Source organism: Sciurus vulgaris (genome assembly GCF_902686455.1).
Source record: "Sciurus vulgaris genome assembly, chromosome: 16".
NCBI classification, from domain to species: domain Eukaryota; kingdom Metazoa; phylum Chordata; class Mammalia; order Rodentia; family Sciuridae; genus Sciurus; species Sciurus vulgaris.
Genome location: NC_136477.1, coordinates 14,982,815 through 15,008,692, shown reverse-complemented (window position 1 = coordinate 15,008,692; position 25,878 = coordinate 14,982,815). Strand labels below are relative to the sequence as shown.

Below are 25,878 nucleotides of genomic sequence, written 5' to 3'. Positions count from 1 at the left end.
GGGAGAGGGCAGGACAGCTAACAACCCACTGCGAGCGCAGAGAGCAGGGGCATCAGGAAGCTGGCGCGCCAAAGAACAACCAATCAGACACTGGCAGATAAACCTCAGTGGCGTCTTGCAACCGCCCGTCAATCAACGGAGTCCCCGGCCAAACTCAGGGGGCCACTAAACAAACCTTCAAACCTTCTCCCCACCTATTCCGGCCTTTAAAGACCCTGGGCAGCGGGGGCCACGTGCCATTTTCTCTGGCTCTCCACCCCTGAGGGCTGGGAATTTCGTCCTGAGAGCCAAATTCCAATAAAGCTTGCTTCCGCTGCTTTTGCCCGACTCCCGTCTGGCCACCCGTCCCGCCCTTGAGCTTACAGTTCATTTTAGAATTACAGCCTACATGGAAAGAAAGCATCCCTAATTATATTTCCTTCCATCTCAGCTTGCCTTACTATCTCTCTATTAACAGTTGCAATAACTATCCAACACACACAAATAGCCTGGCTTCTCCCACTCATGTCCCCAAAGGCTCCGTGGGTGCCTCGCTTTTTATTCAAGGCATCATAGTTGCCAGGTGTGGTGGTGCACGAAGCTGTAATCCCAGCTACTTGGAAGGCTGAGGCAGGAGGATTTCAAGTTTAAGGCCAAGTTGCATGGGCAACTTCGTAAGACCCTGTCTCCAAATAAAAAATAAAAAAGGCTGGGGATGTAGCTGAGGGGAAGAGTGCTTACCTAGTATGTTTGGGGCCCAGGGTCTAACACCTAGCGTGCAAAAAAGGAAAAAGTTTTACCTAGTTGTTTGCCATAATGCAACAGGTGTTACCAGCTTTCCATCTTGTCTTGTGTCTTCATGTCTTGTCTGATTGTTAAATTAATGTAATGCCTCATAGTTTCAGTTTATATTACCGTAGAACCTCATTTTTTGGTACTTCAGCATTAAGTTATTGTACAGTGTGAGTTGCTATAACCTAGAGACCCCAAGACACAGTAGCTAAACCTGGTTAGAAATTGTGTTGTTTGTGGAACAGTCTAGAGATGGGTGGTTCAAGGCTGGGAAAGTGGCTTTGCTTTTTCTTAAATCATAATTTCCATCCAAAGTTACTTCTTTAGTTCAACTTTACATCTTCTATGAAGCAAAGTTACTATTGCCCTTTTATTGAAAAGACACACTGAGGCTCAGAGAATTTAAGAAAATGGCCCAATATCACACAGCTCCTGAAAGGCTACACTGGAATTCGGCCCCAAGTGATCTGTGCTCTTAACAATCTTCACAAATTTACTGACAGCCAGGACCCTGTGAGTGGAACCAAGAGATTGAAAAAGAATCCAAAGGCTGGGCATGGTGGCGTACACCTGTAATCCCAGGGACTCAGGAGGCTGAGGGAGGAGGATCGCAAGGTCAAAGCCACTCTCGGCAATTTAGTGAGGCCCTAAGCAACTTAGTGAGACCTTGTCTAAAAAGGGGGGCGGGGGGGTGGGAATGTGGCTCAGTGGTTAAGCATCCTTGGGTTCAATCTCTGCTACAAAAAAATCCAGAGGAAATGTGACGTATGAGAAGAGGGAGGAAAATGGGAGTGAAGATTTTCGTCCCAGGTGAACTGAAAGGAGATCCAAGAAGAAAAAGTTTCAGATCAGTTTCTGGACTGTGTATATTGATGATTGTCCAATAGTAAAACTTTCTGGTAATAGAATGTTCCTATTCTCTTTAGGCACTGGGCACGATGAAAGAGGGACACATTCAGGGGTTGCTGCCCTTCTCCACTGATAGCAATTGCCTTGATTTTTATAATATATAAGATACAGGGCTGGGGTTGTGGCTCAGTGGTGGACTGCTCCCCTGTGAGCATGCGGCCCTGGGTCCGATCCTCAGCACCACATAAAAATAAAGGTATTGTGTCAACCCACACTGTGTGTGCGCGCGCACGTACGTAATAAATGCTACCGCGTTGCTGAGTAGCAGTCCTTGGAATGGATATAAGTTTAGCCATTCAAGCTCTTTACCACTGAGCTACATTCTCAGCTGTTTCCCCGAAATTTAACTGTTACAAATAAAGCTGCTATGGGTCAGCTGACTCCAGGATATTTGATTTCACCTTTTTTTTTGGCCCAGGGTCTCATGCACGCTAGGCAAGTGCTCCACCACTTAGCTACATCTCCAGCTTTTGATTTCAATTTTAACTTTATGGTGATGCTAAGCACATTACATTTTTTGTAGGCTGCCTCCATTGTTTTTACAAAAGAAATTGGGGAATCAGTCCATTTATGAATCACTAATGACCCCTTTAGTAATGCCTTTGTGGTTTCTGTGGATTTTTAATTGTTCCTGTTGTGAGGACTAGTTGGTTTTCATTATGCTGCTTGAGCAGGTGGAAATACCAGTTCCACAGGCCTCTGTAAGACTCTACCTCATGCAGGGTTGGGGCCAGGGGATGACTCACACCTCACGAGCATGGTTGGAGACCCAGGCAAAGCTGCTGATGGCTCAAGGATGTAGAAGCAAGGATGAATGAGGTTTTGTGCAAATGTTAGGCCATTTTATATAAGGGACTTGACAATCCACGGATGTTGGTATCTGAGAGGGATCCTGGAAGTGATTTCTCTTGGATACTGAAGGATGACTGTGTCTACTTCACACAGAAGGTTGTAATGAGGATTGTGTTTGAGATAGGGCCTCACTAAATTGTCCAGGATGGCCTCAAACTTGCCATCCTCCTGCCTCAGCCTCCCGAGTTGCAGGGATTATAGGCGTGAGTCACTGGACCTAGCTTGAGTAAATACTCTCAAAATGTTTAAAATAATGGCTGGCTCATGGTGCCTCAGTGAAAGAAAATCAAAGTAGACGTGACTAAATGCAATGTAGGGTTGTGGATGGGATAGCAGGACAGAAAAAAGATATTTGCAGAAAAACTGGTGACACTGGAATAAAGCCTCACATTTAACTAAGAGTAATGTGCCAACATTGGCTTCTTAATTCTGACAAATGCACCCAGTGCTATATTAACAATAGGGTAAGCTGGGTGAAGGATATATAGCTACTCTTTATTATTTTTACAATTTTCTGTAAACCTGGAATTATTCCAACATAAAAAGTTTATGAAAAAAATTTTTATAAAGGAGAAGCAATGCACCAATGTGGTTGAGACTGTCAATGTGAAACTCTTAATAGGTGAAGTTCAGGAAACTGGGTGTGGTGGCACATGCTTGTAGTCCCAGCTCTTGGGAGGCTCAGGCAGAAGGCTGGCTTGAACCTGGGAGTTTGAGGCCAGCCTGGGCAACATAGCAAGACTCCATCTCAAAAAAGAAATATATGTAAATGGATCTGGGGCTGTAGTTTAGTGGGAGAGCGTATGTTTAGCATGCAGAAGGTCCTGAGTGCAATCCCCAGCACCATAAGTAGAAAGAAATATGTGAGGATCCTGTTAAGGTCAACCTGGTTTGCTTATGACCTGGTTCCTGGGAGAAATGAGTTCTGAAATGAAATGAGTGGTTTCAGAGAAACATGAATCTGACAAGATGGGCAAAATTCATCAGCCTTTGGTTGGATCAAAGAATTTTGCTGGAGAAAGGCCAATCATTGTTCTAAAAGCCAATTTTCTGATTGACAGTTAAAGCCTCTGTCCAAGAGGAAGCTAGAAGCATCGGCATTTTTCACTCACACTTTCTTTTGTCATTCTAGATGACACTCGTTGCTCTTCCTTTGGGTGAGCAATTTATTCACCCACGGGGTAGAACTTTATGAATATGCTTTGTACTGAGCTCTATGTCTTAGATTGAGTCTCTCAGAAGTAGAATGAGTATGTAGTTTGTTTGAGATGTTCGGTAGATGATCCAAGGAAACTCTAGCAGGGGAGTGGGGAAGAGCTGGGGGTGGGAAGGTGGCCAGAAGAGGGTATGGCATCAAGCAAATTACCAACTTGGGCAGCTGGGGCTTTGCAGCCCTGGGAAAGGCTGGGCATGAGTGTAGAAACACACCTGTGGGTTGTCCCACCTGAGGGATGAGAGAACTGGGGTAGTCACCCATGTCCACTGACTGCTGGACTGAGGGTTGCCTTGCAGCAGGGAGGCATTGATTCCTCAGCACTTCTGGCCTGCTGAGCAGTGCTGTTGAGTAAAATGGGCTTCGAAATCTTCAAAAAGATGCAGATGCTGCAGCTGGGAGGTAACTGCAAGGGGATCTGAGCAGGTCCCAAACACTACACCCTGTGATAGATCTGGGGAAGCTAAGCGTGGTTAAAACTCATCTTTGGGATGCTCCAGTTTGGTAGCTCTTCCTGAGTTCTCATTCTACCTCTACCATGTACAAGCTGTGTGACCTTGAGCAAGTTCCTCAATATCTCTGTGCTCTAGTTTCCTCATCTGTAAAAATGGGGAGTCAGTCTACCTTACAGGACTGTTGTGAAGATGAAATGAATTTATATGTGAAAAGTGCTTGGAACAACCCCTCGCACATAATAAGCGCTTGCCAAAAAGTAATGAGCACTCTTTCATTTTTGGCTCCGGGAGTTTGAGCCTGGAAGGCCCTTCTAGAAGTTTGTGGTTCACCCTGTTAATTATGGGTCCCCTCGCTAAACAAAGCCAGGCACAGGTGACTTCTTCACACTGCCCGGAGAAAATTGGGTTGAGTGAGACAGGAGGGAGAGGGACCAATTTGGAGACTGCTGGAATAATCCAGAACAGCTCTCATGAAGTGGTAAGGAAGAGCATGTTTAGATTAGGTTCAGGAGGAAACTGGAGGCGTGTTCACGGACTCTTTAGGTATACACAACTCATGGCGGAGTTTTGCTAGCTTGCTTGCTTTCTCTCTTTCTCTCTTTTATTTTTGCAGTGTTGGGGATGGAAACAAGGGCCTCATCCAACTGCTCTACCACTGACCTGCATCGCCAGCTCCTGGAAGTGCTTTTTAAGAAAGTGGGTGCTATTAAGACGTACGAATGATTCACTATAAGGGAAAATTAACCACGACGGAGAATCCTCAGAGGCAAAGCCCAGGAGACCGAGGCAGGGAGCCAGTGTAAAAACGGCATGATTCATTCGTACGGACAGAAGCAGGGCGCTCACTACAAGAGCGACTCCTCCTTTACTGAAGGGAAGTTCCTTTTCCAGAGGCTGAACAGTTTGGAATGTGGTGGAACGCAGGATGGAATCTGGGACCAAAGTACACCGCTCCCTGAGAAGCGAAGAAACTCCATCCTCCCGACTCCAGACCCGGGTAGAGTCCACAGCGGGGGTGGGCCTACGGCGAGGGGCGGGGCCTCGTGCGGGGGCGGGGCCTCATGCGGGGCGAGGGCGGGGCCTGCTTGAGAGGAGGTCCTCGATGACCCGGCTCTGGATAGCGGGCGGGTGACAATCCACTCTTGGCTAACGTGAAGCGCGGCGCCTCGGCCGGTGTGGAAAGCCGAGGGTCCAGAACCTAAGGGACTGCAACGTTGGGCCAATGAAAGACCTCGGAGGGTGGGCCTGCGCGAGTCCGTCTAGTGGAAGACAAGGGACGTGGCCTATAGACTGAAAAAGAAGAGGTCCGCGGTCTGCAGCGCGAACCAATGAGAGGCGGGGGAGGCGGGGCCGTGCGAAACTTGGCCAGTAAAGATGGGGCTCTTGCGGGCGGGTTCCCGCCCCTCCACAGAGGGGCTCCAGTTCTGCGCACGCGCTTCTGGGTGGACTACGGGGCGCGGCGGAGCCAAGTGGGCAAAAGGAGCATAGCGGTGTGCTAGGGTCACATGACACACCGGGTACCGAATTCCGCTGGAGTCAGGCAGGGCACGTCCTGTAGGTGAAGGTTGAAGAACCCTAAGGGTCAAGCTGGCAGCGAAGCATACTGTGCAATTTGACCTCGACTCGCGACTTGAGGTCGAGAGTCGGGCTTGGAATTCGTGCTGTCCAAGGGGGAGAGGCGTGGTTTGGGCCGAGGGTCGCGCTTGCTGACTTGGGAGCGTGGTCTCCTGCCTCTGGTTGACGTAGACGTGGGGTGGGCTCGCCACTGGGCCTGAGATTGGGGGGTCTTGTCGTAGGAGAGGGGCGGGGCTTCCCGCTGATACACTGACAAATAGGTAAGTGGGAAGGATAAGTGTTGTTAGTGCCGCTGTCGCCTAGGCTTAGCTTGGGTGGTGGTGAAGTAAGGGGATGGGGTTGATGTCATGGGAGGCGTGGCCGGGCCTGGGGGGGGGGCGCGGCTAGCCTCCTTCGCGTTTGGGGCGTGGCCTCTTAGAAACTCGACAAGAGGCGTGGCCCAGGATCCTGCCTGGAAGAGGGGACCTGCCTTCTTCCGGGTGAGATTATCTGTGGCGCCCAGTCTTGGCACTGCGCTTTCTCCCTTAGGTTCCACCTCATGGAGAACCCCGCGGCCACCGCTCCTGCCGAGGGCTTCTTCCCCTCGTTCCTGCTCCTGACTTGCGGGACACTCTTGGCCGCCCTGCTGGGCGCCGCTCACAGACTGGGGCTCTTCTATCAGCTGATGCACAAGGTGCCAGGGCACGGGAGGCGGGCTGGGGACACTCAAGGAAGGAGGGGCCTTATGGTGCTCCTTTCCAGCTCACTCATTTTACAGGTGGGGAAAGCAAGTCTCAACTAGTCTGGAGTGTTTGGTGGGGAGATTCTTTCTAAGGCTTAGTCCCCATTTCCAAGTTTTTTATAGGTCCTGGACTTTGCCACTACTAAGAGATAAGGGGAACTATCGGTGCCTGGTTACTCGCACTCTGCCTGCCTCCTTACCCAGGGCCCGAGCCCTTATCACAGAGCAGAGGGACACCACCAGGATCGTACTTTTTTAAGCCAGTGGCATCAGTGGGCTGAAGGCAGACATGAGAGGGTGTGGCTGTGATAATTGCACTCTGCTGAGCTTAAGTTTTAGAGGAATTTCTCATCCATCCCTTACCATCTCCCAAAAGTAGGTGCCTTTGTTTCTTTTCTCATTTCCACAGAGGAGAGGGTGGTCCACAGAGGTTGTAGTAGTTTGCTCAAGGCGATGGAATGGGTAGAGCTGACCCCACAGGTCTCCCTCCAAACCCCTTGCTCTCTGTCAAGAATTTACTCTTTCCCAGGCCCTTTACTCAGTCTTCCCTTTTCTAGTGAGGAGCCGTGTCACTGATGTTGAAGTCTGTAGAGATTTAAGGCTGGGAGGATGCTGGGGCTGGGAGGCGTGGCTTGGTCTCTGCCAGCAGGTGTGCTTCTGTTCCAGGCATGTGGTGGCTGGCAGCTTGCCAGCTGGCCCTGGGCCTGCTCAGCAGTGAGTAGGAGGGAGCAGGTAGGCTGAAGTAGCAGTCCAAGTGCCTGGCCCTGCAGGGATACCCTGCCAGTGGCTCCCTGCCCTGGCCACACTACCTTGTGTTCTATATGTCTACCTTCCCTGTCCTCTTTTCCTGCTTGTCCCAAGAAAGGCAGTGTAACGTGGGTACTTAAGAACGTGGGTTCTTTCTCTAATACTTTGCATCTTGCTTGGGTAAGTCTTGGTGTCCTTACCTGGATGAGAGAGATAACGACAAGAGACTATGATAAGATGATGTGCCCTGCCCTGAGCCTAATGTATAGTATGGTATGTGTTTAGCCAACACCCAAGTTACCCTGACCTCTGACCTTGCTCCTGCCCCTTCTCCCAGCTGCCCATGCTTTAGCCCTTGACAGTCTTGCTCTTCTGCCTCAGGTGGATGAGGCGAGTGTCCGGCATGGAGGGGAGCATGTGGCAGCTGTGCTGAGGGCCCATGGTGTACAGTTCCTTTTCACGCTGGTCGGTGGGCACATTTCCCCACTGCTGGTGGCCTGTGAGAAGCTAGGCATCCGTGTGGTGGACACACGCCATGAGGTCACTGCTGTCTTTGCCGCTGATGCTGTGGCTCGCCTGACAGGTGAGGGCAGTGCAGAGAGGACTGGGGGTGGGTGGGACAGTGGCATAGGGCATCTCTGAGTAACAGTGGCTTCTTGCGGGTAGGAGAATGACTGGAGGGTGTGCATGGCTGTGACAGGGTCTTTGTTTCAGGGACGGTGGGTGTGGCAGCAGTGACGGCGGGGCCTGGCCTCACCAACACAGTGACTGCTGTGAAGAACGCTCAGGTGGCACAGTCCGCAGTCCTGCTTCTGGGAGGGGCTGCCAGTACCTTGCTGCAGGTGCCTAGTCCTTGTGGGGTGCAGGGGCTACAGGGAGGTTCCAGGGGCTCATGTGGTGACTGTCGCACTTGTCTCTGCCAGAAACGGGGTGCGCTCCAGGCCATTGATCAGATGTCCTTATTCCGGCCACTCTGCAAGTTCTGTGCATCTGTACGGAGGGTGCGGGACATTACTCCCACTCTGAGGGCTGCAATGGCTGCTGCCCAGTCGGGCACCCCAGGTAGGTGGGGTAGAGTGCTGGGCAGTGGTCAGACCCAGAGGCTGGGGGAGGTGCTGCAGGCTCAGCCTCCTCCCTGACCCCATAGGTCCAGTGTTTGTGGAGCTTCCTGTCGATGTGCTGTACCCCTACTTCATGATCCAGAAGGAGATGGTGCCAGCCAAGTTGCCCAAGGGCCTCATGGGTCGAGTGATCTCCTGGTGAATAGTGCCATTCCCACTACACCGTCTCTCCCCTCACCTGCAGCCTCCTCTCTGCACACATCTATCCTCCTCTGACTCATTCATTGATTTGCACATGGACTGAGAGAAACCAGCTATGGGGAGGAGAGCATTCGAAGTAGAAGGAACAGCATGCACAAAGGTCCTGAGGCAGGAATGAATTGGTGGGTTGGGAAAGCAAGGTGACAGCAGGTGAGCAGAGTGGAGAGGGAGAGCCTGAGCTCAAACTAGCCCTCCTCATCCTCCTGTCCCCTTCCTTCTGCCCTTCTCCTCTTCTTTCTCCTCCTTCCCATCCCTGCTGCCTTTCCCTTTGCTTGTCTTTGCCTCTTCTTCCAAATATATAGTGAACCCCAGTAATGGCATGGAGTGACACTGATGGACAAGATAGGTCTCTGGGGGCTGGCTCAAGCAGTAGTGATTTTGTTTTATGGCCTTGTTCTTAAAGCTCTTAGCCCTCTGGTCTCCAGGTCACCCTGTTCCCTTCTTTTCTCTCTCTCCCTTCTGCTCCCTCTTTCATTCTCCCCCCACACCCCCTTGCAGTGCCCCTTGCAAGGCTAGCTCTTCCCTTGCCTTTAAACTCTTGGTTCCCATGGGTCCATCTTTGGCTTCATCTCCTCTGCAACCTTGACTGCTTAACAGAGCAAACATGCTTCTGGCTTTGAGCTCCAGTGGCTTCCTGCCAACACACATCTGTCTTTAGCTGGATTGAGAGTTTCCTGAGGGCAAGGTCTGGGCAGGATTTCTCTTTGTCTCCAGGGCCTTAAGCAAACTCAGGGCCTGGGACCCAATGAGTTGAGGAGGCAGAGAAGCACTGTTTTTTTTTTTTTTGGGGGGGGGCACTGGGGATTGAACTTGGGGCACTTGAACACTGAGCCACATCCTCAGCCCTATTTTGTATTTTATTTAGAGACAGGGTCTCATTGAGTTGCTTGTTGCCTTGCTTTTGCTGAACCTAGCTTTGAACTCATGATCCTCCTGCCTCAGCCTCCCCAGCTGGAGGGATTACAGGAGTGCACCTCCATGCTGGCTAGAGAATCCTTAACAAATGAGAGGATGACCTTAGTAACTCCTGTGGGTTGAACGCTTTGCAAAGTACTTTGTACCCTAAAATAGGTGGTTGAAACTTGGAAGGTAGGGTCTTTTTTTTTTTTTTTTAATTGAGGAGGAACCTGAGAAAGGTGAAGTCACTTGCTCAAAGTTACACAGCTAGGAAGTGGCATAACCAAGGGGGCCCAAACCCACATCCATCTGACCCACAGTTACAGCCCCTATCCTGACACTTGGTGTTTGTGTTGCTTTTCTGTGGGGGCCTTGTCAAGTTGGGAAGGCCACAGAGCTTCTGAGGCCAATCAGGCAGCTGGAGGCTTGGTGACCCTGTGCCATTGCTCATCCACCTCTCTTCCTTCCCACTGTGCTCTGGGCCCCTTTCCTGCCCTCACCTTCCTTGGCATTTGGAATCTCTGCAGTGGACTCTGGTAATTGGCTGCTTCCTTTCCTTCTCACAGGTACTTAAAGAATTGCCTGGCCAACCTGTTTGTGGGGGCTTGGGAGCCTCAGCCAGAAGGGCCCCTGCCCCTGGACATCCCCCAGGCATCCCCCCAACAGGTGAATTGTCTCCCTTGCTGGGCCCAGGTTCCCCTTCTGGCAGAGCTCTGCAGACCCTCTCCTAGAGCCAGGATTGGGACCTTAGTCTTGGGGGCTGATGGTGACTCAGGGACAACGCTTTGAGCCCCATCTCTTGCCTCAGGTTCAGCGCTGTGTGGAGATCCTGAGCCGGGCCAAGAGGCCCCTGTTAGTGCTGGGGAGTCAGGCCCTCCTGCCCCCAGTACCTGCTGACAGGCTTCGGTGAGGAGCTCCAGCCCCAGTCCTGGTCCTCTGGTGCCCTGTGGGGAGGAAGGAGTCCCTTGGCCACATTGATTTCTGCTTTGCCTGAACCCCCAGGGCTGCTGTGGAGACCCTAGGTGTCCCCTGCTTCCTGGGGGGGATGGCACGGGGGCTGCTGGGCCGCAACCACCCCTTGCACATCCGGCAGAACCGCAGTGCTGCTCTGAAGAAAGCAGATGTTGTCCTCCTGGCAGGTGGGCCTCAGCACCCTCCCTTCCTCACTCCCTTCCTCCAGGAGCCTCCTTCCCACGACTCTGCCCCTCCTCCTCACTGATACCCCACCCTCCCGATCACCTGCCTTCTCTCATCTGCCTTCACACCTTCTTTTTTCAAGGGTTTTGAACAGTCTTAAGTCTGAAGTTCGGGTGAACCTTCCCAGGATGCACTTGTGTGCTGTGCCTGGGCTTCCATGGGGGTGAATATCTAGTGGGCCTCCGTGGTATCTTACCTCACATTTACACATGAAGACCTTTGAATCCTGCGCCAGATGCATAGTAGGCATTCTCTGTTGTATACAGCCAGGCATTGCTTAACAACAGGGATACATTCATAGAAATGCATTGCTAGGCGACTTCACTATGTGAATATCAGATGAACTTATGAAAAATAACATGGCTACGCCATCACTGTGTGATGTCATGTCATGGGACCATGTTCACATTTGTATGTGATCCACATTGACCAAAACATTGTTATGCGGTTCCAGGACTATAATAACCTTCCCCAAACTCAGTGATTTACAGCGATTTCTTAAGACTCACCTAGAGGTTTGGTGGTAATTCTGGGTTTGGTCAGACTGGTTCATGAGTCTGGTCAGGCAGCTGTGCTGATGGAGGTGGACCTTGCTCATCTGTTCGGGAGTTGTCTGACTCTGTGGCTGATCAAGGGTGCTTCAGCTGGGATAAGCAAGTCTCCACATTGACCTGCTGGTTGTTTTTTTTTTTTTTTTGGTACCAGGGATTGAACTCGGGAGTGCCTAACCACTGAGCCACATCCCCAGCCTTTTTTCTAAAATTTTGTGGCAGAGTCTTGCTAAGTTGCTAGGGCCTCTCTGAGTTACTGAGATTGGCTTTGAACTTAAGATCCCCCTGTCTCAGTCTCCCGAGTTGCTGGAATTACAGGTGTTTGCCACCACACCCAGCCTCTTTTTTTTTTTTTTTTTTTTTTTTTTTTGCCGTGCTGGAGATTGAACCCATGGCTTTGTGTGTGGTAGGCAGGCTCTGTACTACTGAGCTCCCCATCCCTGCCCTTTAGGCATCTTTAAACCTGGTCTTAGGAATGGCACGCTATTGCTTCTGTCACATTCTGTTGGCCAGAATTGCTCATGAGGCCAATCCAGATTCAAGAGCTTCAGAGTCATTGCAGATGGCACAAGAACAAGGAGAGGTGAAGAATGGGAACCATTTAACATACAGTGTCCACAGTGGATTAAAAGTAAGGTAGTGGGTGTCACCTAGGGCATTGGTCCTCTGACCACTGATGCCCTTTCCCTCATCCCAGGAACTGTGTGTGACTTCCGCCTTTCCTATGGCCGAATCCTTAGCCGCAAGAGCAAGATAATTATCATCAATCGGAACCGGGATGATATGTTGCTCAACTCAGACATCTTCTGGAAGCCCCAGGAGGCTGTGCAGGGTGAGCCCCCAGCATCCCCACCATGTACATGGTCCTTTTCCTCATGGCCTCTGCTACAGCTGACTTGAGCTGGGTACTGGGAGATCAAGGCCCAGACCCTGCTCCATGGGTCACCCAGGCAGCCTGAGACTTGTATTTGATTGTCAGGTGGATGGGTATTTCCACAGGAACATATGGAGGGGTGGGCACGGGGGTACCTGATCACATGCCTGGGTGCAGAGTCTCCTCAACTGCCTGTTGCCCTCTCTGTGTCAGAGAGCATATTCTTTGGTCCCTGAAACTCTGCATCCCATCCCCTTTCTGTGTTCTTTGCCCATCATTCTGAGGACAGCGATTCTCCCTGAGGTGTAGGTGACAGGGCAGTCTTGGGTTAGGCACCACTGCATTTGTGTTTGGGAAGGTCCACCTTAGCAACTGGTGGGCATCAGCCTGGAAGGGGCACTGGCAGAGGAGAAGGGCTTTAGTTAAGGGCCAGGACAGAAACCACATGGCCCAAAGTGGGAAAGGACTGGGTGAGGAACTCAGTATCTCCAAGCCTCTGATCACTCTCAAGTGGGGTGTTTACTCATTCACTGCATGGATGCGCACTGTGAGCTCCTGTGTGCCCTAGTTTGAGAGACCTGCTTAAGTGGGACATAGCTTTTTTTTATTGCTGTGTTTTGGAGGTGGAATAGACAGGACTTCATGATTCGGGGTGTAAGGGGCAGGGAGGTGACAAGGCTGACTTGGGTCTGTAACTTACTTTTTATTCCCTAAACCTCGTTTCCCTGGTTTGCACTCTGTCTCACTAGGGCTGCCCTAGCCTGTTTTGCCCTAGGAGCACTTCTGGCCTGCTTCCATACTCCCGCTCGGATGCTGCTCTTAGCTTCTGGCCATCTTCAGGCATCTGGAGCTGAGGGCAGGAGGAAGGCACTGTTTTGCAGCTGTGCTCTGTTTTCCAGGCGATGTGGCCTCCTTCATGCTGAAGCTGGTGGAAGGCCTTCAGGGCCAGACATGGGCTCCAGAGTGGGCAGAAGAGCTGCGGGAAGCGGATCGACAGAAGGAGCAGGCATATCGGTGGGGACTTGATGGGGTGGACATGGGAGGGTGCATTCCTAGCAGGCTCTGCCACTGGGCCTACTGACTTCTGCAGCCCTGTCACAGGGAGAAGGCAGTGATGCCCGTGGCCCAGCACCTGAACCCAGTGCGGGTGTTGCAGCTGGTGGAGGAGACCCTGCCGGACAACTCGTTTCTTGTGGTTGATGGTGGGGACTTTGTAGCCACTGCCGCCTACCTTGTACAGCCCCGTGGCCCCCTGCGCTGGCTTGATCCTGGTAAGGAGAGGTCCACATGTAGGGCACCTTTCACAATCCAGACCCTTTACAACTATCTGTTCTTCGTCCTTCTAGGGGCCTTTGGGACTCTGGGAGTTGGCGCAGGGTTTGCACTTGGGGCCAAGCTGTGCCATCCAGATGCTGAGGTGAGGTACTGGAAGTGGGAGACTTGTTTTCTGGGCCATGAGCCACTCTAACTGTCCTTGGCTCCCCACTACCAGGTCTGGTGCCTGTTTGGAGATGGAGCCTTTGGTTATAGTCTCATCGAGTTTGACACGTTTGTCAGACACAAGGTGATTGGGCTTCCCTGAGGGGAGCTTAGGGCCCAGGGTCCTGGGAGATGTTGTCAGGGGTGGGCTGAGATGGGTAGCCTCCTCTGTCTGCCCAAGGCCCTGTCTTTTGGCTAGACTTGCCTTTGTGCTGAAAGTTGTAGCCTGGCCCCATTTTTCTCCTCCAGATTCCAGTGATGGCCTTGGTAGGGAATGATGCTGGCTGGACTCAGATTTCTCGGGAGCAGGTGCCCAGATTGGGCAGCAATGTGGCCTGTGGCCTGGCCTACACTGGTGAGGGGTCTGGGCAGGGTGTGTGTGGGTAGATGGAAGCCTATCCGGGCCCAGCTGGGCTTGTATATCTCTTCTTCTGGACTGGCTACACTGTGGGCTGGGCCTTTCCTAGTATCTGACTTGATCTCTTTTAGATTATCACAAAGCAGCTATGGGCCTGGGGGCCCAGGGCTTGCTGCTCTCACGGGAGAATGAAGATCACGTAGTGAAGGTGCTTCGTGATGGCCAGCAGCAGTGCCGGGATGGCCACCCAGTGGTGATCAATATTCTCATTGGGAGGACGGACTTCCGTGATGGCTCCATTTCTGTATAGGGCCTTGTGGGTCAGTACGCTTAGCTCTCTTCCTACATCTGGACTCTGCCTGGATGGTTTGGAGTGTCATCCTTGCCTGCTCTGGGCTTAATTCACAAGGTTAATAACTTCACAATACTCCCTGAGGAGGGAATGGAGGGATCAAAGTTCAGGAGGCACCAGGCAGCCCTGGAGAGCTTTGGGCCTTTTTCTATGGACCCAACTGTGTCTCTCTACCCCACTCTCTTAGGGACTGAATAAATCACTTCTGGCCCACGGAGGCCCAAGGACTCAGTTGCAGAACCTGTGCATATTGGTTTATTGTCCACAAAGATGGAGGTGAGGGAAAGAAGGAGGAGACAGGAAGGGTACCTTACTCTCCCACTGGATAACTGGGATTTCAGGGTGCCTGGGCACTGCAAACTCTTCTTCCCTCTGTGGTCCCTGAAAGTCCCACATACCCGCTTTAGACGGGCCCATGCACACTAGTCCTCACACACAGACACACACATGCACGGAGGCAATAAATATGTTCCGTACCTAAATGCCCCAACCTGACACTTCAGGTGGGGCCCCTCCAAAAGGGAGGGGTTAAGTGCTCAATTTTTTCAGGGGTGGGAAATTGGAGCCGAGGAGGGTAAGACACAGACTCTGTTATCTCCTTTGCTGGTTGGAGGCCAATCATGGGGTCTTCCCTGGAAGAGGGTGGGGAAACCCAACTTTTTGTTTATAAGCCCCAGGCTGCCCCTATCCAGCTGGAGCCAGGATAGGGGCTGTCCCCCCTCAACAGCACCTCATGATAGTCCTTGGGCCCTCTGAGGGAGGGAGAAACAGTACAGTGCAGTGCTCAAAGCTAATACTGATTTGGTTGGCAGCAGCAAGAGGACTGACTAGGGGGTTTCTCACCACCCCAGGGTGATGCTCACAGTAATTGGTGTTTCCCTGGCAAAGGGGAGGCAAGAGAGGCCAGCCTAGCAAGCAGGAGTCTGCCTTTTGGCAACAAGAGGGGAAACCTTGGTGCTCTAGAAAATATGGCTGACAGCTTGTCCCTAAAATCCCCACTGCCTGGCCTTTGCAGTAACTAGTGCCCAAATACTGGCCACTGGGGACTGGGAATGATTCTCAGCATGGGAGGTTGGTACCTTGACAACTGCCTAGAAACCAGGAGCTCGACCTGAGCAACAGGTCTGGGCCTCTTAAGTCATCAGGGCACTGCCTTAGCTACCAGGAACCTTCCTTAGTAACCAGGGTCCTGCCTGCTGAGGGTTCAGAGGCACACGTTGATCTGCTTGGAAAGTTCCCGCTCCAGGTCCAGGATGAGGGCGTCGAAGTCTTTGAGATTCAGGTGCGGGTTGAAAGGTGCATCAAACTCGTCTTCAAAGTCTGCGGCGCCCCTCTGTCCACCAGCTTCCTCTTCGTCTTCGTCCTCGCTGTCGCTGCCAGTCACGTGGTCGTAGTCGGGCCCGGACAGGAAATCCCGCCCACAGGGCAGGAAGTCCCGCCCGCAAACGCTCCAGTCGCCGGCGTAACGGTTGCTGGGGGGGCTTTCTGGGCCTCCGCGGCCGCGGGGCCGAGTCACCACTTCGGGACCCGCTAGCGGCAAGTGCAGCGGTGGCTGTCGTTTGGGCCGCAAGTATGGTGCGACCCCCGGAGCCTCTGGGGGTCGGCGGGGATCTGCGGGAGCAAGGGCGAGCTCGTGACGTTATGTACGTGGGCGGCACCGAGGACCCTGATTGGCCGCTGGCGTGGGACCGGATTAGGATTTCATTGGCGGGCTAGCTGGTTGCTTAGGCAACCAGACCTGGTTGTCCGTCAAGAGGCAGGGCCTCTAGCCGCATGGAAGAGGGATTGGCTGGATGTGAACTGGTTGCTGAGGCAACCAGGTACCGGTTTACCTGACGGAGGGGCGGGGTCTGCTTTAAGTCTCCTTTCCGTATTGCGGCGCAGGCCGTGGGTGTACTCACCGGGCCAAGACTGCAGCAGGTAGTGGAGCACCTCGATGTGGCGCTTGAAGTCCACTGCGCTGGCGAGGCCTGGGCCAGTGCCGCGTATGCGCGGCCGGGCGGGCGCCTGGCGCGCAGGCAGCAGCACGGGGCCGAAGCACACAGCCAGGTTCTGCGGAGTCATGCGGTTGTGGGCGTGGAAGGAGGAGACAAGGCGCAGGTGGTCCAGGAGAAGTGTTAGCGTGGCCTGGGGAGAGGGTTGCCATGGTGAGCATGAGACAGGCAAAGTTGAGCCCCTGTTGCACCTGTGGGATACTAAGACGGCCTAGAGTGACTGAGGTTCAGGGTTTCATAGCTGAAGGAGGCCGAGGTAAACTATTAATCACTAGATATTAGTGTGAGGATACCATTTTGCTGGAGGGGAGACTGAGGCTAAGGACAATTTAGCTTTGGAATGACAGAGCTGGGCCACTCCTCTGTTAGGCTGGGTTGGCATGAATCCCATTTTACAGATGAAGGAATTGAGGCCCAGAGAGGGAAAGAACTTGTCCAAGATCTCACAGCCAGGGATTACCCTTACTAGAAGACAGATAGACCTATATTTAGAGTCTGTGTTTTGACATATCCTGACTCTGTGACCTTGGGCAACCCACTTAATTGTTCTGGGCCTCGGTTTCCTAATTGGTATTCCTCACTCCATGCCTGCAGCTCCCACCAGGGCCAACTCACCCTTTCCACATCTGGCAGGCAGCTGAGGAGTCCTCTGGTGCCCTCAGGACTTGGGGGAACTCTACTTGATGGCCGTTGGGCCATGGCCTCCAGCACCACCTGATAGAGGGGCTGGGTGATGAGTGGGGTGGGCAACTCTCGAAGATAATCCTTGAGGATGCCTGCAGACACAGGGCCCCCTCTGGTCAGAGCACCCCTGGCTTCTGAGGCCAGAGGGGTCACTGAGGCCGGGAGTGGGTAGAAGAGGAGAGCAGATGCAGGAGAGTGAAAACAAGGGCAGACATGAGGGGTGAGGTTGCCCAGCAGGGCTACTAGACCAGCCTTGAAGTGAGGGTTGAAAGGAGGTGAGTAGGGAGGGGAATGGGGGCCATGCTGACCCGTGATGACATTGATATCAGGGTACAGGTCCTCGGAGAGGCAGACGGCTGCACTGTCTCGCTCAAAGGCATCCCGAAGCTCTTTCTTCACTGCTGCCGAGCCACACAGTCGGTATAGCCCCACTACCTGGGGGTGGAGACAGGGGATGTCCTGCTGAGGCCAGAATGATCAGAGCCCAGTGGATTGGGGGATGGGGGTCTGTGCCAGGATGTCAGTGGACACTAGGCTTGGGAACTGACTACAGCACCACTGGCTGCCTTCCTGCTTCTCTGACACTGGTCAGAGGAGATCTTCCCTAGATGCTCAGACAACCTGTCCTCATAACCCTTTGCCTGGATCTGTCATTTTGGCTCTCACCTCCTCTGATTTTTCAGCTAGTTTCTCACATCTTCCAGGAAGCTTCCCTGACTGCTATCAGGTTAGGTCCTGCTTTAACTTTTCCCAGCCCTCAGGTACCTCCCCCCTTTTAACCTGCCTTCCAGTTGAAGTTTACATTTGTGAGCTGCTAGACTCATGTCTATGAGACTCTGAGCTTGGGAGGGCTAGGATCCCCTTATCAAATGGATGGTGGCCCACAGGTTTTGACTTGGGTGTGGTGGGGTATCTCTTGTCCTTATCTAAGCTAGGGTTGGAACTAGGAGTAGCCCAGGTTGGAGGACATGGTGTTCATTCACTGGGGGTCTTGGGGAGTGGGTCTAAAGTTCGGGCACCAGCAGGGGTGGGGCCGAGGCTCACCCGCAGCCCTCGGCGCTCAATCTGCTCAACACACTTCTGAATGATGAGAGGCACCTGACCCGGGGGCTGTTCCCGCTCCACCAGCAGCAGCAGGGGCAGCCCAAAGACACGGGGCTCAGCTGTGGCAGGTGCTTCCTGCTGTTCCGACAAGGTCAGTTTGGCATACAGCAGCCCCTGGGGTTCCAAGCGTATGGCCAGCTGCTGGGCCTGGCACCCTGCGGACACAAAGGGGCCTGAGCTGGATCTGCCCTAGAGGTTCCTGTGTCCTAGAAACCTCTGGTCCAGATCACACACTTCCCCTTCACCCAGCCCCCTAAGCACCCTAAGCTGGGTCCTGTGCCATGTCCCTCCCCTAAAATCCCATCTCATGTCCTACCTTGGAAGACTGTGGGCAGCAGCACGGTGCCCTGAGCACAGGGCCTATGCCGCCTCACACCGGGGTCCCAGGCGAGCACTAGGGCCCGCAGTAGCTGGGCTGCCTCCAGCTCCAGGTGGAAGGTGTGGTCCAGCCGCAGGAAGTCTGGTCCACCTCGCAGTGGCCCTGTCCGGGCCCGGGCCACTCCATCCACTTGCAGCAGGCAGCAGAGGTCTCTTGGGGTGGCCCCTGATGTTGGCCGCAGTCCCCCCAGCCCATACAGGTGCAGGCTGAGGCGGCCCCAGAGTGCAGCAGGGGGAGCCCGGGCTGCTGAGCCCACCTCATAGGGCTGAAAGGTGGTGGGTGATGGGGGCCCTGCTGGGCGCTCTGGTGAGTCACCATCACTGAGGTACCCTGCCTTCGGGCTCCGAGTGCCCCCAATCACTGCTGCCCGCCCTGGGGCCCCCACACTGCTGTCCAGGTGGTAGCGGCTGATAACAGAGCCCGCGGGAGCAGCCCTCTCACGCTCCCGGCCAGCACGGGGGCCTCGCAGGCTCAGGCGGCGACGAAGCTCTGGTAGCTTTTTCATCTTCATGGAGAGGCGCCGGGCAGGGCCTGGGGACTTGGTGCGGGAGGTTTTGGCTGGGGGACTGGCAGGGGCTGCACCTATGAGAAGAGCAGACCTCAGGGTCCAGAACCTGGTAGGTGTGTGAGGCATGTGTGCACCTGGGGAGGGGTTGGGAACATGTGAGGCTTGAGGTCACCTGGGGGTGGGGAGGCTAGTGTGAGGCTTGTGCTTACCGTGTTGGGTAGGGCCCTCTGGCTCAGCCGGGCTTGGCTGTGGTCCCAAGGACTCAGGTGCTGGGGATCTGGGGTCTTCCTCAGGGATGGGGTTGTACCAGATCTCACCAGCAGGCTCTCCGCAGCTAGGTGCTCCTGGCCCCAAAACAGCTTCCTCAGGTGGCTTGGCCCCACTCAGCACCCATCTGCGGCTGCTGGGCTCCAAGCTTTGCAGGTAGGCTCCCCGTGCAGGGCTTCGAGGGGTCTCAGGGCTGGGGGGCCCCTCTGCTCCACCCTGGGACCCTTCGAGGGCCTGGGCCTCTGGTTCTGCAGGGATGGGCTCTGGGCGCTGGGCTGGTCGTCCTGGTGGAGAGCAAAGGGAATGAGACCCACCCAGCTCCTTACCACTTCAGAGCAGCCCCAGCCTAGAGCACTTCCCCTAGCAGGGCAGTGACCGGGGTCCACTTAGTATTGGCCCTCATTCCATGCAACTGATTTTATAGGTGGGAATGCCCTTCCTGGACTTGGTGCCTGCTGGTTTGTTTGGAATGGGCCACCACTGGCTAGTGATCTCCTCAGTTGCCAGTTTGAGTCCCCTCTCAGTCCCTAGCATTCCAAAGGGGTGTATTTCCTTCAGGATCAAGGGTTCAGGTCAGGTGTCCTTGGGCCCTCAGGCCCTTTGTTCCTGAGAGCCTCTTCCAGCTCTCTCATTAATCCTGGCATAGAGGCCTGTTCTGGGCCTTCTCACTGGGTGGCCTTGGGCAAGTCACTTCCCCTCTTTGAACCTCAGTGTCTGCCAGCAGAATAAGAAAATGCAAGGCCCACCTCCAGGGAGGCTTTAGGGACCTACGGTCAGAAGGGCTCCTAGGCGACATGTTATGGCTAAGCTTACAGCCCTCAGCGGACACTGGCTTGTACTGCTTCTGGGACAGGAGCAGGCAGGACGACAAATGGAATAACAAAGATGAGTCCAATGCTGGTTCTTTCTTTTCTGCAGCACCCCGTTCTTCCAAACTGTCCCACTCCTAGGGTGGGCCCTGTCCCTCAGCTCAGGCCAGATCCCCACAGTCAGCGCCTTGTGGCCTCCCTTTTGCTTCATCCCCTGACATCATGGGCTATTTCCTGTGTGTGTTTATGTGTGGGCACCCTGTCACTTCTCTGGCCCTGGGAACCTTGGAAATCTTTGGAACGGGAGGAGGGGTCAGGTCCACAGAGTGGTCTGGTCTCCTTTCTTTAACTGGTTCCTTTCTGGGTTCTCTGAACCATGTAGCTTTGGTTTCTCTGAGGCCTTGTCTTGCTGCCAGTTGGCCAACAATTCTCATTACCTTGGATTTCCACCCACTAGGACCCTGTCTCAGGGGTCTCTGTTACCAGTAGTAGAGGCCAAAGAGCTCTGGCCAAATTACTCAACTGCCACTTGCCTTAGTTTCCCCATTTATATAAGAAGGGTCAGTTTCCTGGGGCTGCCCAAGGCAAACGCAGCTGCAGTCACTGGTGAGTGGATGCGAAAGGGGAGCGGCTGCAACGCTCAATGTGCCGCCTCTCAGTCCGTGCAGGAGTACGCCCCCCATCTCCCATTCTGCGTCTCCAGGGGTCTTGATGCCCCCTTGCCCTGCCTGATGGGGCCCAGCGTCCCGGCCTCCCAGCTGCTCCTCCCCTCTACCCTCCAGGCACTCCGTCGAGGCCCCATTTCCTGTCAGGGGCGAGGTCCCCCTCCCGGGCCTCCCAAGGAGCCCGCGGCGCTGGCATCTGGGGCCAGCTACACATAACGGTCCGCGCCCCCTCCCCCGCAGCCCCTTCCATCTAGGACCCCTGCCCACCCGCATCTGGAGCCTCCCGGCCCCCAGGGGTCTCCCCGGGGCTTCCCCGTCATTCCAGTTGTCCCTGCCCGAGGGGGTGGACGTCCCGGGACCCCAACGCGGGCGGGGCTCCGCGCCCTTTTCCCCGCCGCGCCCCCAACTCACCGCGCTCCTTCGCGTCCGACTTTTTCCGAGGAAGTTTTTCCCGGCCCCGCAGGCGGGAGAAGGTTTTTCTGAGCAAGGGCTCGGCCATGCTGGGGCCCGGGCCGGGCCGAGTGCGCGCCCCGGGCTCCGGCCGCGCCGCCCGCTGCCCTCCCCGCCCCGCCCCGGCCTCCCCGCCCGCCCCCCGCCCCGCGCCGGCAGGAAGCGCATTCCGGGAATGCTTGGCCCAAACTTTTTTTTTCCCCTTCCCGCGGCCGGAGCAGGCGATGCTGGGAGATGTAGTTGCTTGGGGCCGGGAGGGGACATGATGGGGGCTCTGGGCTACCCTTCTCCGCCCCACCTACGAATGTGGTACAGGCCTGGCTCTCCTTTTCCTTCTTACCCAACTTACCTAGATGATGGCATCCAGCAAATTCATTTGGTCTGTCTCTAAAATGCATCCTGCACATACCCCCTCTCCTCTGTCCCGTCCAGTGCTTCAACCTGTGCAAGGGCCAGCATCACTCGTTTCGTTAACCGTCCCCGCCCCTTCCTTGGTCTCCCTAGTGCCATTCCAGCCGCTCCCCCACGACCAACTCTCCACACCCCTCCCCAGTTCCAGTTACTGCTGCTGTTTAACAACTGTCCCAAAACTTAGTGGTATAAAACGGCTGCTTAATAATGCTCGCAGTTGCTGTGGGTCAGGAAATATGGGCAGAGCAGAGCTGACATTGTCTCATTTGGGAGGACTGAAGCTAGGAGTAATTCAAAATGGGGAGGGTGGATCAACTGGAGGCATCATCAAGCCCAGGTTGTCTCAGTTTTTTCTTATGATAAATACCTGAGACTGGGTAACTTTACAAAGGAAAGAGGTTTATTTAGTTCACAGTTTTGGAGGTTCAAGGGAATGATTGAGCTTGTTTCTGGTGAAGGCCTCAAGGGTGATGACAGCGCAATGGCAGGGATGTATCATGAATCCAGAGATCACATTTCAAGATGGAAACCAGGGAAATTCAGAGTCAGGCTCACTCTTATCAACTTGCTATTGCAAGAACTAGCTTAGGTTCCCATGAGAACTACCTTAATTTTTTCCCCTCAGAAATACCATTGGCTTAAGTAACTCCCTTTGAGCCTCACCTCTTAATCTTCACATCTGGGACTAAGCTTTCAACAGGCTACATCCAAACAATAGCACAGGTCTTAAAATTGATGCCTGAGGTGGGCTGGGGTTTCTATTCGATGAGGGTACCTTCATGGGCCTCTCCACAGGTCCTGGGTTTCCTCCCAGTGTGGAGACCTTGGGGTGGTTGGACTTCTTAGAACCCCACCCTTGGCTCCAAAAGTGAACAGGCAGAAGCTGCTTTACCTTTTCTGACAGATTTGGGTGTCACACTGTGTTACTTCCAACCCCAGATTCAAAGAGAGGAGACAGTGGAAGGCATATGAAGGTGAGCTTGTACACGTGGATGTCGGATGGGAGATGTGACTATCTTGGGATAGTCACAACCTTCTATTCTCCTTCTAGTCTCCATGGAGGGTTCAGAGTGAACTTAAAGCTGAAATCAGATTATAGCAGATTCCTCCTGAAATAGACTGCCCATGGTTGGTCATCTCACACAAAGTAAAATTCAGATTCCCACCACAACGTACAAGACTCTTAGTGCCATTTCTTTTACTGTCCCTTTCACTCACTGTAGCTTCTTTTCTGGTCCTTCTCCTTATCAACCTGTTCCTGCCCCAGACCCTTTGGACACAATTTCTTCTGCCTGAGAAGCCCTGATTCTCCTGAGGTGGCCTTTTATCACCTTCTTAGGAGACATTCTCCCTCTGCCCACTGCTGTCCAGCCATTATTACATCATTCTTTTTTCCTTTTTTCTAACATTTGTCATAACTTGAATTTAACAGTTTCTGTAGTTTGTTTGCTTATCTGCCTCCTTGTCCAGATGGGGGCTCCACTAGGTGATAATTTCCTATCTTGATCACTGATGGATGTTCACATAGGAGGTCAGGCACCAGTAATGGAGGTCTGGATAGGAGATGGTAGCCAAGAGACGTGAATGGAGAGGGCTGTATGCTTTTGGTTTTAATGTATCTTACTGTGGTTCTCTGTGTTTATGCTTCTTGGAGTTCATTGAGCTTCTTGTATATGTGTATTCATATCTTTCATCGACTTCGGAAACCTTATTTCTTCAAATATTCTTTCTGCTCATTATTTCTTTCTTAGACTCCCATTGTATGTATGTTGGTATATTTGTTAATGTCCCATACATCTTTTATTTCTTCGATGTCTGTGTTTGGGAGGAATCTGTCTGGAAAGGGGTGGGGTGCACCCTCCTCCTTGTCAAATCTCTGCTAGGATTCCTTGAGGCAGCTGCTGACAGTGGGGAGAGAGGTTGGTGGTCAAGATACCTCTTTGCAAGTCCAGGTTAGGGGCCACAGGTCTGGGGTTCCATAGGGACACCCTGGAGCTTTGGAGGAGCTGGGCATTGACAGTAACACTTTGTTTCATCTATATTACATCAAATGATTAAGAAACACCTTCAAGCCAGGTGTAGCGGTTATGTGCCTATAGTCCAACTTCTTGGGAGGCTGAGCCAGCAGAATTTCTTGGGCTCAGGAGCTTGAGGCCCATCTGGGCAACACAGCAAGACCCTGTCTCAAGATAAAAACTAGAACAAAGAAAGAAATACTCGAATGTCACAAAAATACAAAATATTATTTTTTGTAAACCTGTTTAACAGGATTTCTGTCCTTTTCCTATTGCATTTATTTGCCTCTATGTAGCTCATTTAATTCACTGTTGGTACAATTCTGTCTGAGCAATCAGAAATTCTCAATGAGAGCAAATTATCTATAAATGGTACATTATGAAATAGTGTGAATATAGAATTTCACACTTAATGAAGTTTGTATGTTCTTTTGGATTTTGCTAGCTACTGTACGGATTTCAGAGTCTGTGTCTGTGGATGCACATGTGTGTATGTATTTTCTTTCCTCCAAGTGTTCTCATTGGCTGCAGGCCAGATGTGCTGTGCTTTTGGTGCCTGATGGATTGACCAAGCCCTAGAACATACAGGGATTTGTTGAAAGAACAAATGCAGGTGGGTAGGGAGGGCCAGTTAGGTTTCAGGAGAGCTTTGCATCTCTGTAGCCCACAATGGGAGTTGGTAGATAAATACTCTAGCTTCCTTACCCATCATGTGGGATGGTTGGGATGCCATGCTGTACACTGACCTGGGTCCCCATTCAGATTAGGGCCAGCTGCCTGCTGTGGAAACTTACTTTTTAATACATCCTTTACTGACTTCCCTACCCTGTTGGATTCTCCACTCCATTTTTGGCATTTCTTGATGAATCACTTCCTCAACAAACCACTTGTATCTGAATGCTTGTCTTAGGGTCAGTTTTCAGGGGACACTGAAAAAAGACATTCTCTCTAGGCCTTGGTTTCCTCATTGGTCCAAAGGGAGGATTGTTAGCAAGGTAGTGGGGGTGCAAGTATCTGCCCCTTTCCTGGTGTCCTCAGCTATTAGACATGGAAGACAGAGAAGCTGCTCCCCAAGCTCCTTCCAGCTCCTGTTGACATTCTCAGTTGTCTCCACACTGACTCCCCTTCATTCACCACCTGCCAGGGGGAGGTGGTGAGTGATCCAGTCCTCACAGGCCTCCCTGGCTGAGAGATCACAGAGGAGCCAGGGAAGAGGTGGCTGCCCAGAGCTGTGCACTGGACAGTGCTGAGGAGCAGCTGGTAGAGTGTGAACTGCTTCCTGAGATGGGACATGGTCTCACCTGATTGTCTGTCAGCTGTGCATCATTTCTTGGCCAGGGCCTCCTGGTGGCCTTTGGAAAAGTGCATCTAGGAGCTGAAGCTGAAGTTCAGCTGGGTTCCCAGTTGGTCCTGCCCCCCTGCAGTGATTCGTTTTATAAACTGCAGGCCTGCTGGGCTCTCCTTCTGACCAGGCCCCTACACAGGCCCTAGAACACACTCAGCAACTGACCACCATGCCAGGAGCTGCTCTGGTGTCTAGCATTCGAGGCTTGGGGTGCCCATGTGGCTGTTATGATATCGTAGACTGGTTGTGCCAAAGGAAGGGGAGTCAGCCTGGAGAGGAGTGGCTGGTCAGAGGTGGGTACAAGTGGCATGATGTGGAGAGGGCCTTGGCATATTTCCATGTCATTCTTAGCGCCTCACTCTTTCCCCTCAGGTCTCTGGGGTCTCCTGCATGTTGCAAAGAAAGTTCTGGTCATTGACTTGTTCCTGGGAAGTAGCTTTTAAGCACATGGAGTATACTGCCTGATGAATCTCTGTACACCTGGGGACCACTCCAGAGAGTTTATGTCGACAGTGTGATTCATGCTGGAGCCTTGGGCCACACTGTTTGACCTTTGAAAGGCCTGGAGATTGAGTAACAAGTCAGCCACAGGGTGGTTGCATTAGTCCATTTTTTGTTGCTGCAACAAAATATCCAAGCCAAGGTGATGTTATAAAAGAGTTTAGCTCAGTTTTGGAAGTGGAGCAGGCATTAATTCTGGGAGGCAGTGGGACCTTTGGCACCATCTTCATCTGTCCCTTCCTTTCCTACTGCTGTAATTCAGCCTGCCTCACTTTTTGGTTCTTTTTGGTCTTGCCTCTTGTCACACCCATTCATCTACACCAGGGTTGGCAAATTATGGCCTGCAAATTAAATCCATCCCTTAAGCTAATAGTTTTAATTAAAAACAAAGATTGAAGAATAAAAGACTGCATTTTGTGACATATACTATAATGTGAAAATCAAGATTCAATGTCCATAGATGAAATTTTCAC

The 25,878-nt window shown here is 52.8% G+C and overlaps 2 protein-coding genes across 5 annotated transcripts; one reads left to right on the top strand and one right to left on the bottom strand.

Annotated features, from left to right (window-relative positions):
- Positions 1 to 5,669: 5,669 nt before the first annotated feature.
- Positions 5,670 to 14,513, top strand: ILVBL (ilvB acetolactate synthase like). 4 transcript variants are annotated; one of them, XM_079114078.1, is made up of 16 exons: positions 5,670 to 5,690; positions 6,304 to 6,448; positions 7,625 to 7,826; positions 7,958 to 8,085; positions 8,167 to 8,305; positions 8,391 to 8,502; positions 10,029 to 10,128; positions 10,271 to 10,368; positions 10,465 to 10,601; positions 11,908 to 12,042; positions 12,984 to 13,098; positions 13,186 to 13,355; positions 13,431 to 13,501; positions 13,577 to 13,648; positions 13,813 to 13,918; positions 14,053 to 14,513. In XM_079114078.1, exons 2-16 carry the CDS (start codon positions 6,314 to 6,316, stop codon positions 14,229 to 14,231), a joined length of 1,899 nt encoding a protein of 632 aa, XP_078970204.1. In that variant the 5' UTR covers positions 5,670 to 5,690; positions 6,304 to 6,313; the 3' UTR covers positions 14,232 to 14,513. The 4 variants fall into 4 exon arrangements, with proteins under 4 accessions (XP_078970204.1, XP_078970202.1, XP_078970203.1 ...); XM_079114076.1 differs by lacking the exon at positions 5,670 to 5,690 and adding an exon at positions 5,697 to 5,835; XM_079114077.1 differs by lacking the exon at positions 5,670 to 5,690 and adding an exon at positions 5,699 to 6,035.
- On the bottom strand, positions 14,514 to 21,250 carry SYDE1 (synapse defective Rho GTPase homolog 1). Its single transcript, XM_079114071.1, has 8 exons — positions 21,095 to 21,250; positions 19,152 to 19,493; positions 18,372 to 19,016; positions 17,996 to 18,210; positions 17,260 to 17,386; positions 16,883 to 17,043; positions 16,175 to 16,400; positions 14,514 to 15,884 (listed from the first exon to the last, which is right to left on the bottom strand). The coding sequence occupies exons 1-8, from the start codon at positions 21,180 to 21,182 to the stop codon at positions 15,478 to 15,480; spliced, it is 2,211 nt and encodes a 736-aa protein (XP_078970197.1). The 5' UTR covers positions 21,183 to 21,250; the 3' UTR covers positions 14,514 to 15,477.
- Positions 21,251 to 25,878: the final 4,628 nt, after the last annotated feature.

Excerpts from the sequence above, each read along its gene's own strand:
- ILVBL (XM_079114078.1), top strand. The coding sequence starts at position 6,314 with ATGGAGAACCCCGCGGCCACCGCTCCTGCCGAGGGCTTCTTCCCCTCG. Across the intron at positions 8,503-10,028 it reads ATGGGTCGAGTGATCTCCTG|GTACTTAAAGAATTGCCTGG; the intron begins GTGAATAGTGCC and ends TCCTTCTCACAG. Across the intron at positions 12,043-12,983 it reads GCCCCAGGAGGCTGTGCAGG|GCGATGTGGCCTCCTTCATG; the intron begins GTGAGCCCCCAG and ends TCTGTTTTCCAG.
- SYDE1 (XM_079114071.1), bottom strand. The coding sequence starts at position 21,182 with ATGGCCGAGCCCTTGCTCAGAAAAACCTTCTCCCGCCTGCGGGGCCGG. Across the intron at positions 19,494-21,094 it reads GTCGGACGCGAAGGAGCGCG|GACGACCAGCCCAGCGCCCA; the intron begins GTGAGTTGGGGG and ends GCTCTCCACCAG. Across the intron at positions 16,401-16,882 it reads GCCTGCCAGATGTGGAAAGG|GCCACGCTAACACTTCTCCT; the intron begins GTGAGTTGGCCC and ends CCCTCTCCCCAG.